Below are 13,087 nucleotides of genomic sequence, written 5' to 3'. Positions count from 1 at the left end.
ATGCAGGGTAAGCAGTGGCTTCCCCCATGTCTTTCTCAATAACAGACTATGGACTTTTCCTCCAGGAAAAGCTTGTCCAAACCTTTCTTAAAACTAGCTACACTATCCGCTCTTGCCACTTTCTCTGGCAATGCGTTCCAGAGCTTAACTATTCTCTCGAGACTAGAACGGGAGCTCACGGCAACCATTTTGATGATGGCTCTGTACGGGGCAGAAGCGTAGGAAGATTGCTCCTGTTCCGCGTCGTAAGGTAAGGTCTGGGGAAGGTCCGGGATGCAGCGTTTCTTTTCCAAAAACAAAATTGCGAATTACTGAATCCGCGGGTACTGAAACTGCGGATTCGGAGGGAGAAGTGTACATTGCTGTTTGGAAACTGTATCTACAATTTCTCCTCCAAAAGGCAAGGAACAAGACTGGTGTAAGATATTCAGAGGCCCAGGGCCGAAAATGGCGAGGGAGCCCCAAAGTTCATCTGTATAATATGCTTCCTTCAGCTTGACGCAGACATTTGTTCAAGCTTTTCTGGGCTGAAATCCTACTTCTTGAGCTAATTTTTATTTTCTGAATGTCATCTTTTTTGCATGTTATTAGATTTGTGCTGCTTGATTGAAGTAAGGTAGTAGATGAGCGGCTGAGATGTAAATTTATGGGTTGAGATGGTATAATCTTATGATTTTTGCTGATGTAGAGGATCTTTATGTTGTGCAAGTCTTGAAATATATATGTAATATTGTGAGCCGCCTTGGATAAAAGCAGATTAAAAATGTTTTAAATAAATAAATCCCTAACGCTTGCCCTTGCAAGGAGAATAATGGTAAACACTTTGTAAGGAAAGAAAGTGGAGTTCGAGAATAATTCCCCTTTGGAAAGTTTGGATTAGGTTGGAGGCATTCAGCTCGATGGGTAGAGTGGGAGAAAGTGAAGGAGAAAGGGTAGAGGGGATTGTAGTGAAGGGAAGGAAGCATCTGAAGAGCGGTTATGATACCTTTAACCTTGAATATGAAGAATTTTGTTTTCTTGTATTTGGAAGGAAAGGCATGATTTGCTGTAAGCAGATTGGGGACCCCTGCTTTAAGCAAGCCGCGAGCCATTTGCCGACATTCCCTCCAGAGAGACTTCTGCAAGTCCAATTACAGCAGTTGCGGTCTGTACGCGATTGTCCTCTCCACAATCGGAAAACTTGTGAAGTGGAGAGGACAGATCATGGGCTGCAAAATAGTCCCTGGGGGGCCGCGTGTTTGAGACCACTGACCTAGCCGAACCAGGCCCTTGGCTTAATCAGCACCAATAATTGAAAGCACCATTAAAACTCAATCTAAAATGTATATCCTGAGCAATTTAGAATATTGTACTACTACTATTTAAAAATTTAAAACAGAATAATAAAAATTGTCTCCCTTTTCTTGAACCAACCAGCTCCTATCTCACCATCACTGCCTCACTTCTGGAAAGAGGAATATGTCTTTAAATGCTTTCAGAAATTTAAGTACTCTTATTCTAGTCATAAGCCCATTGGGAAGGATTTTCACAATTCAGGGCCCACCCTAGGAAAATCTGTGTTCTGATCTTTTTCCCCCACCACCCTAAATGTACACACCTTGGCCAGCCCTTGTAACCAGTAGAGGCCATGAGTACACACATCAATTGTTTGGAAGAGGTTAGTTTTTCATATTTTTGCTGCTTGTCCATCAGTTTACTTGATTTTTAGAAAACCATTGTAATTTGTGCTCGTGGGTATGTATTAATTTGTGTTTTACACTCACAGGTAGCGAGATGGGAGATTACACGGAATATGATCCAAACCTCTTGGATGATCCTCAATGGCCATGCGGCAAACACAAGCGGGTTTTAATATTCCCTTCATACATGGTGAGCCAGCCTTTGGCAATATGGTCTTGGAACAATGTTCTTTGCAAGGCCCAGGGCCAGTTGTAGCTCTTATATACACTAAGGGGCTGATTCTATAAACGGGCATCCAGATTGTAGGCAGCGGTAGGTCCTATCGCTGTCTAGAAGCCATTTGGGATGCACGTTTAAAAAAAAAAAAAAAAAAGCAACCCGACACAGGTGATACCTACACTATAGGCGTTTTTCGAGAGAGCTGCAATAGGACACTTAAGCTCACCCAAGACTGGGTGTGGTTTTGCCCGGAAGTAGCCTTGGGTGAGCTTAAGCGGCCCTAAGGATGCAACGGACGCCTGAAATGTGGACACCCCTTTAACTAATTAATGAAAACCTTGTACCCCTTCTTAAACCACATTTCCATAGTGACTAATGACAGCTACTTATGTTTGCTGTTACGCACTAACAGTGCTAGCATATCACTAAAATTAACAGCAGTGCACAGTTATACTACCAATAACGCTCCTAAAAACTGCCTTCACTCTGTCTAGAAAATTCCTATAAATTGCCCAAGATTTCAAGACCCTTCTCCATACCCCATTTAGCCTCTTCCCACATCATCACTGGTTGGGAACCCCTGCATTGGTTAACACGCTGAGATAAATCATTATACTAACTTAAATTTACTTCTGTTCAATAGAGCATTCTGGACCCCTGTTCGTTTAAAAAAATTAGATAGCTCTAAGTCTGATAGGTGTTGGCATTGTCATCTTGAAGCAGGGACTTTAGACCATTTATTATTCTATTGTCCATTTATTATGGAATTTTGGAAATCAATTTGGAGTCAAATAAATTGTTTATTAGAAAATCATGTGGCATTATCCTATGATACAATATTATTTGGCATGGAGATGAGGGCTAAGAGTCAAGTATCCTCTACAAATAATAAATTATTGCTCATTTTGACAGGAGTTGTCATACAACAAATAACACTTAATTGGAAAAGTTGGAATAGACTGAACTTTAGTTTTTGGTGGAATTCAGTATGCCATATTTATAAAATGGAAAGAACATTAGCCATTCAAAAAGGGAACTTTAATAAATTTCAGGATGTGTGGAGGCCATTATCAGACTATTGCAAAGAATTAATATATATTTTTCTTCCCTGATTAGTACAAATGAAAATTGGGCGGGGGAGGGGGGTATTTATTATTGGAAAATGTTTTTAAGAAATATAAAAGGATGGGAGGGAAGGGGATAAATTTAATTTGATAAGATTAATTGTAGAATTTCAAGTAATATATCTATGTTAAAATGTTAATACCAATGTTGATGTACTTGATGTAAGTTATAAAATGAATAAAGAATTATAAAAAAAAAATAATAAAAAAATAAAATGAACACAGCTGTAGTTTTGAACTTTATGGTGAGTGTGTGACAAACGGTCTTCAAAGCATCTTATAATATAAGCTCTAAAAATGGAACATTGTTTAATGTGGAAGAAAATTAGCAGTGTCTCTGAAACCTGAATAAACCATCCTAACCCTTGCAGTCTTACAGGATTTTTATTCTGGTACTTTAGCCTATAAAGGATCATTGTAAAGCTTTATATACACAGATTGAATGGCAGGATTGAAATTTCATATTCATGTGTCTAACTTTTATAGATTGACTGTACAGAAGTGTCTGGCTTTGTTCATGTGTTTGAATTCTTTATTCAGACAGATTTATTTTCTACTAATTTGGTTTATGAAATAGCTTGCGCATTGCATTACATCTTGTAGCTGGAATAACCCATCGACTCATGTATTGTAGACAACAGTCATCGAATATGTGAAGCCGTCTGACCTCAAGAAGGACATGAACGAGACCTTCAAGGAAAAGTTCCCTCACATCAAGCTGACCCTCAGCAAAATAAGGAGGTAGGGTAAAATATGGCATACATAATGAAACTCAATGCACTGATGCTCAGGGCAAAGACTCGGTTGCCTCCACCCTGTTCCTCAGAGACAGGGAAGGCTCCTACGGGCCGTCTTGGCCTCGTGGTCTTCTCCCGTATCAAAGAAGTAGAAACTAACTACACATTAGGAGGAGTCCTGCCCAGGTATTACTCTGCTCCCCCCAACTTCACCCCACCAAAATCGGCCTTGCTTTCAGACTTATCATACTGATCAAAATGCTGGCCACTGAAATGCATGCATACCATTAATACAGTTTGTGTGTTGGCAGCTGTCATGAAAACTGGTAAATTATCCAAAATCTCATGCTGGAAAATTACTCCAGAATAGGTGTTTTCTAATTTATAGTGCTCAGCATTGTGCATTCCCTTAAATCCTGATTCAGCTGTTGTCAGTGCTACATTGACCTGTGAAGAGTACAATCATTGGTTTTAAAGATGAAGGATTGGCTCTGAATGGCTGGGATTATTTCCAGTTGAATTCAGCATTAACCAGATGTGTAAGTCTACACAGGAATTACACAGGAAAAGTATGTCAGTTAACAGTGAGAACAGTACTTTGTAATCATTTAGTCAGTGGGTTAATGACATATTTCATTGCTGGGATCAAGCAGATTTTTTTTTTTTTTTAAACCTGTCAAATGTTCTTTCTATATGCCGTATTTTTTGCTCCATAAGACTCACTTTTTTTTCCACCAAAAAGTGGGTGGAAATCTCGGTGTGTCTTATGGAGCGAAGGTACAAATTTTAATCCCCCCCCGGTGTCATTTTAAAATTCCCCCGCCGCCGCTGTCACCGCACTGCACCCGCCTGCCGCCACACCTTTAAAAACACTCTCCATTGCCCCAGGTACATTAAATAGATTTTGAGCCCACAAGGACAGATAGAGAAAAATAATTGAGTACCTGAATAAATTCATGTAAATCATTCTGAGGTCCCCTGGGAGAATGGTATAGAAAATTGAATAAATAAATAAATAAACATAAAAAGGTTCAAAGATCCCACCAAACATAAAAACATAACAGCAATTCAGACTACCTGGCTTCCCCTACTTCTGATACCTTGACCCCTAATTGTAAACATGTAATTCATGAATATGACCCAAACACAAGACTGTAATTTCGGGATATAACCAGTAACTTCTTAACCTATAAATTGCATCAAACTCCTGGTATATATTAGTGATTCATAAATAATTAATGTAATGTAATATCAACCACTCTCCCCATTTCTAAGCCCCATCTGTCACTGCACACTGCTGAAAACTATAGTGTACGGTCTGGGTTGTGGAGGTTGCTGCCGTCTATGAACCGTGGCCAAAGACTCACTTCAAAGTGTATGCCAAGTGTGGTTATTAAAAACAAAACAGGTAGAAAAATATTATAGTTACAATGAAGGCTTATGATGCTAGATTTCAGCACTGGTTGCAGTGGAGCAAGCAAATATTGCTAGGTTAAACAAAATTGCTGCACCCTGAAAATCATAGGAACAAATGTGAAAGAATATTAAGTGCAGGGCCAAAAATTCCCCTTTTCCTCACTCAATTTTAATGGCCTGTTATGGAGAGTTCTGACTGCCATTTCAGATGATAGAGTGGCACCACAGGAATTATAAGGGCATATTAGCCAATCAGATGATTTGACTAACATGTTGTCTCCCCCTAGTGTTCACTAATAAGCAGAGCCAGCTTTAGGGGTGTGAAATCTGCATGATCATACAAAGCATCATGGTTTTAAAGGAGGGTTCTATCGCCTGCACTACTACTCAGGGTGAGGACATGTGTCAAGGGAAGAAGATACTGTTAGTTTTCACACAGGATGCCACTGGTACAAAAGCTAGCCCAAAGGAAAAATGGCAAAAGCCAACCTTACTGATAAATTAAGGCCTTCTCATGTGGGCTTAGGATTGTTGAGAACAGATAAGTAAATCCATTATCGGTTGACTGGCTGTGGTCTTCTCTTTAGCCTGAAGCGAGAGATGCGCAAACTGGCCCAAGAAGAGTGTGGCTATGAAGAACCTACCGTGGCCATGGCTTTTGTCTACTTTGAGAAACTGGCTCTGAAGGGAAAACTGAACAAGCACAACAGAAAGCTGTGTGCTGGAGCGTGCATCCTCCTAGCAGCCAAAATCGGCAGCGACCTTAGAAAACATGAAGTGAAACATCTTATCGATGTAAGTTACACCAAGCTAGTAGTGTACATATATCATGTATAATTCAGACCTCAAAGAAATGCTCCCAGATGGTCTGTATAATTTAACCTCTTCACTGCAGGGTTAGTGTTCATTGGTCCATGCTGGGCGGTATCCATTATTGTATCATAGGCAGTAGAAGACATTTCATTTTCCACAGTAGCTGAACTATGGCAAATAAAGAATGGAGTTAATTGGGCTGTTGTAATGGTAGCTAACAATGGGGGGATAATCTAAAAGTGGGGGATATTTGGTTTAGCAGGTATTTGGCCACCTCTGTGAAAATGAGTTTGCTAGATTAAGATTCTGCTTATCCGATTGCTATTGAACTGTAAGCGGACTCGAATGATTTTGATCAGATTTTATAAATATACCTGAAAATAAGTGGTAATTCAAGAACCAGATAGCTCATGCACAGCTTCTTTAATCCCTAGACTGTCCAGTTGTGCCTCAGTGTTAACAGAATAATTATTTACCAAAGCCCTCTTGTAAGCTGGGTGAATTGAGTGGATGTTCTTTCTTCAGCTGTCAAAGAATGCATCCACATCGGAACACTCAACATCACATTTTCCTCGTAATTGTCATTATTATTGTCAATCTCAAATTGAATCACCTCCTCACCTGTAGAGAAGGCTTGGATTTATATGTAGGCTTAATGAGGTGCCAAAATTATGGGTATGGCACATTTGCTACCTGTTTCACTGCTCTCTAGTCTTGGATCCCAACCCACTTTGCAGACTTCAGTGCACCACCAGCAGAAAAAGAAAATGTCCTCAGGATCTCCCTCCAGCTTTTCTTATGGTAGATGGGACTTCTTGTAAGCATAGGCTGACTCAGTTCCTTCATTCATTGCTTTCTGTTGACTATACTGTAAGAACCCTGGGAGGGAAAGAATCAAAAGTCTAAGATGAAGAAATAGATTGGTCCATATGGGATGGAGATGGGATTGGATGAGAGGTCTGTTGGGGCATAAGGGGCATTAAATCAGGGGTGCCCACAGATTTGCCTGGCTCCCTTAGGAGAACGATGCAAGAAGAACAAAGTATGTGTGTAATTGGATGTATATGTACCACTCTGGATTATTATGTATGTTTGTATGATCCTCCGTTAGATCTAAATTCTAACCCCTGAAGAGATTGAGAGGCAATAATCAAGCCAAATGTTTTTATGTTCAGATATTTTTTAAAATGCAATTTATTTTAAAGCATGTGGCAGTAGGAAGTGGTCATCGTATAATGAGAATATGACTTGTGCACTGAGCCATTAGAATGTCCTAGGTTTCTAGCCTTAATATCTTCATTCAATCTTCAGCTGTATGTTTATATGGAAACTGTCTAGGTGTAGATGGTATATACATTTAAAAAATAAATACCCTTCTCCTCTACACCAACTCCAGACTATGTCCGTTCTCTCTTGCTGCACCAAATGCCTGAAACAGACTGCCTGAGTCAGTACGTCAAGCTGTGTCTGGCAGTATTCAAATCTAGGCTAAAAGCCCACTTCTTTGAGGTTGCTTTTAACTCCTAACTTCCACTTGCTGTAAACTACCCATTCCTATTTTATCATTCCCTCTCTGAGAAACTCCCTAACCCCCCTCCTTGTCTTGTTTGTATGTCTGATTAGATTGTAAGCTCTACTGAGCAGGGACTGTCTCTTGTATATTTAATGTACAGCTCTGCATATTGCTAGCAGAACTATAGAAATAAGCAGTAGTAGTAAGTGTCTCTCTGAACTCTTAACCAATTTTGTAGCAGCCCTCTGGACTGACTCCATCTTATTTATATCTTTTAGAAGGTGCGGTTTCCAGAATTGTACACAGTATTCCAAATGGGGCCTCAACAGAAACTTATACAATGGCACTATTGCCCCCTTTTAACTACTGGCCATTCCTCTCCCTATGCACCAAAGCATCCTCCTGGATTTGACCATTGCTTTTTCTATTTTTGCCACCTTGAGACCATCAGATGCAATGACCCCCAAATCCCACTGTTTTGTACACAGAAATACTTCACCCCCTACCCCATACTGTTCTCTTAGGTGTTTGCTGTCCAAATTAGAAACATAGAAGATGACGGCAGATAAGGGCCATAGCCCATTAGGTCTGCCCATCTACTGACCCATCCCCAAGTCTACTATCCTAGGGATCCCACTCCTGGTGACAGGTTCTCTTGGCTTAACCCTCTAAGGGATCCCACATGGGCATCCCATTTGCTCTTAAATTCTTGCACGCTGTTTGCCTCGATCACCTGCACCGGAGCTCGTTCCAAGGATCAACTTGTGATGATAAGTGTTCTGCTCCACTCCAGTTCCACTACATCTTTTTTGAGATGCGGTGACCAGAATTGCACACTGTACTGAAGAAGGAACTCATCATGGAGTTACGTAGGGGCATTATGATATTCTTTGTTTTATATTCTGTTCCTGCTTAATAATTCCTAACATCCTGCATGATTTTTTTGGCCGCTGTCAAACATTGAACAGAAGATTTCGACATATCGTCCACGATGCCATCTTTTCCTGATAGTAACTCTTAAATATAGAACTTAGCATCATGTAGCTATAATTTATTCTTCCTAATGTACATCATTTTGCAATTGTTCATGTCCCCCCCCCTCAAATTTGTCATTTGGACACCTAGACTTCAGGTCTCCCAAGGTTCTCCTGTAATTTCAAACAGTCCCCATGCAATTTAACTTCTTTGAATAGTTTTCAGTCATCTGCAAATCTGATCCTCTCTCATTGCTCCTATTTCTATATCATTTATAAATATGTTAAAAAGCATCAATCTTAGTACAGATCTTATGGCACTACACTGTTTACTTTCTTCCATTGAGAGAATTGGCCATTTAATCCTAGTCTCTGTTTTCTGTCTTTTAACTAGTTCCCAATCCACAACAGAATATTGCCTCTTATCCCGTGACTTTTTTCATTCTCAGGAGTCTGTTATGAAGAACTTTGTCAAAATCTTTCTGAAAATGTAGATAACACAGCATAAACTAGCTCACCTTTATCCACATAGTTAGTCATGCTTTCAAAAAGAAGTGCAGCAAATTTGTAGGGCAAGGTCCATTAAACCATATTTGTCTATGTATTCAGTAATTTTGTTCTTTATAATAGTTTCTACCATTTTGCCCAGCACTGGCATGTTTATTTGCCTATAGTTTCCTGAATCACCCTAGGAGCCTTTTAAAAAAATTGGTATTATATTAGCCACCTTTCAATCTTCATGTACTGTGAACAGTTTTAATGACACGTTACAGATTACCAATAGTAAATCAGCAATTTCAGTACCCTGGGGTAATTTGCTGCTCTTTAATTTGTCAATTTGGCTTATTATGTCTTCCAGGTTCACCAAGATTTCTTTCAGGTCCTCCATATCGTTACTCTTAGATACCATTTCTGGCACAAGTAGCTCCCTTACACCATCTTCAGTAAAATCTGAAGCAAATAACTCATTTAGGGGGGGGGGGCTTCTACTTAAGATTAGTGCATGTTATCCGCAACAGGGCCCAAAGGAATAAAATGGTCTTTTTTCTTTTTTTTTTTAATCTTTATTAAATTTTCAAATCTTACAAAAAGTGCATCATAACATACATGTCATATCCATAACAGTTGAGCACTTATAAACATTCAGAATCAGTTTATCAATACCTAGAGATAGCCCCCTCCCTTCCCAACCATCGGAAAAAAGAACAAGGAATCGTATAAAGATATACCCACCCTCCCAAGTACTATATTAGCAAAAATAAAACTACAACAATTCTACAAAAAACACCAATGGACCCCGCACTAATTTGAATATTTTTGTGTTCCCTGACAAACCAGCATTCATTTTTTTCATATTTAGAAAGTGACGGCAGAAAAAGGCAGAGGCCCATTGAGTCTGCCCACACCGCTGACCCACCCCCCCTATTTAATCGCTCTCTGATGACCTTTCCCTCGTAGAGATCCGACATGAGCATCCCATCTGTTCTTAAAATCCGGCACGCTGCTGGCCTCGATCACCTGCACTGGGAGCTTATTCCAGCTGTCAACCACTCTTTCGGTGAAGAAGTATTTTCTGGTGTCGCCATGAAACTTCCCGCCCTTTTTTTTTTCAGCGGGTGTCCTCTTGTGGCGGAGGGTCCTTTAAGAAGGAAAATATCATCTTCTCCCTCGATACGACCAGTGACATACTTAAACATCTCAATCATGTCTCCTCTCTCCCTGCGTTCTTCGAGAGAGTATAGCTGCAATTCGTTCAGTCTTTCTTCGTATGATAGATCTTTAAGCCCCGAGACCATCCTGGTGGCCATCCGCTATACCGACTCGACTCTCAGTACATCTTTACGGTAATGTGGCCTCCAGAATTGTACGCAGTACTCCAGATGAGGCCTCACCATGGTTCTGTACAAGGGCATTAGGACGTCGGGCTTCCGACTAACAAAGCTTCTCCGGATACAACCCAACATTTGCCTAGCCCTGGATGAGGCCTTCTCCACTTGATTGGCCATTTTCATGTCTTCACTGATGATCACCCCCAAATCCCTTTCTGCTGTAGTCCTTGCTAAGGTTTCACCATTTAATGTGTATGTTCTGCACGGATTATTGTTGCCCAGGTGCATGACCTTGCATTTGTTAGCGTTGAAGCTAAGCTGCCAGGTCGAGGACCAAAGTTCCAATAAAACCAGGTCTTGCGTCATGCTGTCGGACAGACTGCTGTTACCCACAATGTTACATAGTTTGGCATCATTGGCGAATAATGCTATTTTACCTTGAAGCCCCTGAGTCATGTCTCTTACGAATATGTTGAAAAGGATCGGGCCCAAGACCGAGCCCTGCGGCACCCCACTGGTCACCTCCGACGTTTTAGAGATGGTACCATTAACCACCACCCTCTGAGTTCTTCCACTCAGCCAATCGTGGACCCATGCTGTAAGTGTTTCACCTAATCCCATTGATTTCATCTTGCCCAACAGTCTGCGGTGGGGGACGCTATCAAAGGCTTTGCTGAAGTCCAAGTACATGACGTCCAGGGATTCTCCCATATCTAGTTTCCTTGTTACCCAGTCAAAGAAACTGATGAGATTGGATTGACAGGACCTACCCTTGGTGAATCCATGTTGGTGGGGATCGCGTAGTTCCTCCTCGTCTAGATTCATGTCAAATTTGCGTTTGATGAGTGTTTCCATGAGTTTACTCACTACCGATGTGAGACTCACCGGTCTGTAATTCGCAGCCTCTGTCCTACAACCCTTTTTGTGCAGAGGAACAACGTTAGCTGTTTTCCAGTCCAAGGGCACTATTCCCGTGCTCAGGGACAGATTGAAGAGTATTGATAACGGCTCCGCTAGGACGTCCCTGAGCTCACTGAGCACCCTGGGATGTAGATTGCTTTGTTCACCTTGAGTCTTGATAATTCGTCGAAGACGTCTCCGGAAGTAAATTCAAAATCCCGAAACGGGTCTTCTGAACTTTGCTTTGCCTGCAACTGTGGACCTGACCCCGGTGCCTCGCAGGTGAAAACAGAGCAAAAATATTCATTTAGTAGTTCGGCTTTGTCTGAATCTGATTCTACGTATTTCCCATCTGATTTCCTAAGGTGCACTATCCCATCAGTGTTTCTTTTTCTGTCACTAATATACCTGAAGAAGGATTTGTCGCTCTTCTTAATGTTCCTTGCTAGGTTTACCTCAGCTTGATGCTTGGCCTCTCTGACTGCCGCTAAACATAGATTGCCCACCAGAAAGTGAAATTAAGACGGTCTCAATTTTTCCAGTTACGCGTGATCAACTGCATAGCTGTACCCGTCATAATTAAGAAGAGTCGGCCTTTATATCTATCCAACGGGGGCTTAACATGCATCACAGTTCCGTAAATCACTACCTCATACGTCAGAGGGATCACAGACTCCAAAATAAAATGGTCTAAATCTTTAGTAAAAGTCCCCCCTTAATGTCTCTGCATTCAGGGAGGACAAGACTATAGCAGTATTAACTTCTTGATGATCCAGTGGTCCCGACTGACTCGTGCATAGGCTTTCTGCTTTGAATGTACCTGAAAAAGGTTTTGCTAGGAGGTTTGGTTTGTTGTTGGTTTTGTTTTGTTTTTTTGCTTCTAGAGCAAGTTTATTGTCACATTCTCTTCTAACCTTTTTTTTTTTTCTTTTCAGTCATTGTAGTTCTCTCCATTTTTCCTCTGCTCTCTACTCTATCCTGTATTTTACTGTATTCTTCTTTTCTCTCCCCCTTTTGTAAGATAGAAATTGTAAACTGCTCAACTAAATTTGATGGGCGGTATATCAAGAGACTAAGGGCTCCTTTTACTAAACTGCTTTAGGGCATTAACATTCGGAATAGCGCGCGCTGAATTGCTGCGCATGCTAGACCTTAACGCCAGCATTGCGTTAATGCGATAATATCCTGCGTGTGCTAAAAACACTAGCGCACCTTAGTAAAAAGAGCCCTAATAAACTGGAAATTTTATCAATGCCTTGCATCTGATTTCCCAGTGCTTATGCTGCTTCCTGTTCTCTTAATTCAGATCCCCTTTCCTTTTTGTTAAAAATGTTCTTTTGGATCTAATAGCCTTCTTTTATCTCACTTTCTAACTGTACTGGCTGTTTTGCCTTCCTACTGTCTTTTTTGATATGTGGAATTCAGTTGATCTGGCCTTCCAAAATGGTATTAAAAAAAAAAAAAAAAATTCTTGATTTAAACTATTAACCTTTTCAGATTTTCCTTTTAGCTTTTCACCATTTTCCTCTTTAGTCATAGTTGCTCTTTCAGAAGTTAAATGTTGTTGCAGTAGATTTTTTTTGTGTGTTCACTCCAGTTTTTATCTTAAACTTGATCATGATACTATTCTAGCAGCCTCAAAATTGTTACCTCTCACACCAAAGTTCTGCATCCACTAAAAATCATATCTAAAATAGTTCCCCTTCTTGTCGATTCCTGAACCAGCTGCTCCAAGAAGCAGTCATTTATTTTATCTAAGAACTGTACCTCTCTACCTATCCAGTCATTATTGGGATAATTGAAATTGAGAAAATCCACAAATATAGCTGACAGACTAATATCAAGGTTCCAAAAATTATTAATAAATATTGTTGTGGTGGGA

The 13,087-nt window shown here is 40.4% G+C and overlaps 1 protein-coding gene across 1 annotated transcript in view; it reads left to right on the top strand.

The window, feature by feature from the left end:
- Window positions 1-13,087, top strand: part of CABLES1 (Cdk5 and Abl enzyme substrate 1) — a 213,618-nt gene that overhangs the window by 192,163 nt on the left and 8,368 nt on the right. The window contains exons 7-9 of the mRNA XM_033933899.1: window positions 1,766-1,869; window positions 3,658-3,764; window positions 5,764-5,971. Coding sequence (XP_033789790.1) covers window positions 1,766-1,869; window positions 3,658-3,764; window positions 5,764-5,971 — 419 coding nt within the window. The remainder of the gene's footprint in view (window positions 1-1,765; window positions 1,870-3,657; window positions 3,765-5,763; window positions 5,972-13,087) is intronic.

Source organism: Geotrypetes seraphini, chromosome 2 (genome assembly GCF_902459505.1).
Source record: "Geotrypetes seraphini chromosome 2, aGeoSer1.1, whole genome shotgun sequence".
Classification (NCBI taxonomy): Eukaryota; Metazoa; Chordata; class Amphibia; order Gymnophiona; family Dermophiidae; genus Geotrypetes; species Geotrypetes seraphini.
This window is presented reverse-complemented; position numbering and strand designations above follow the sequence as displayed.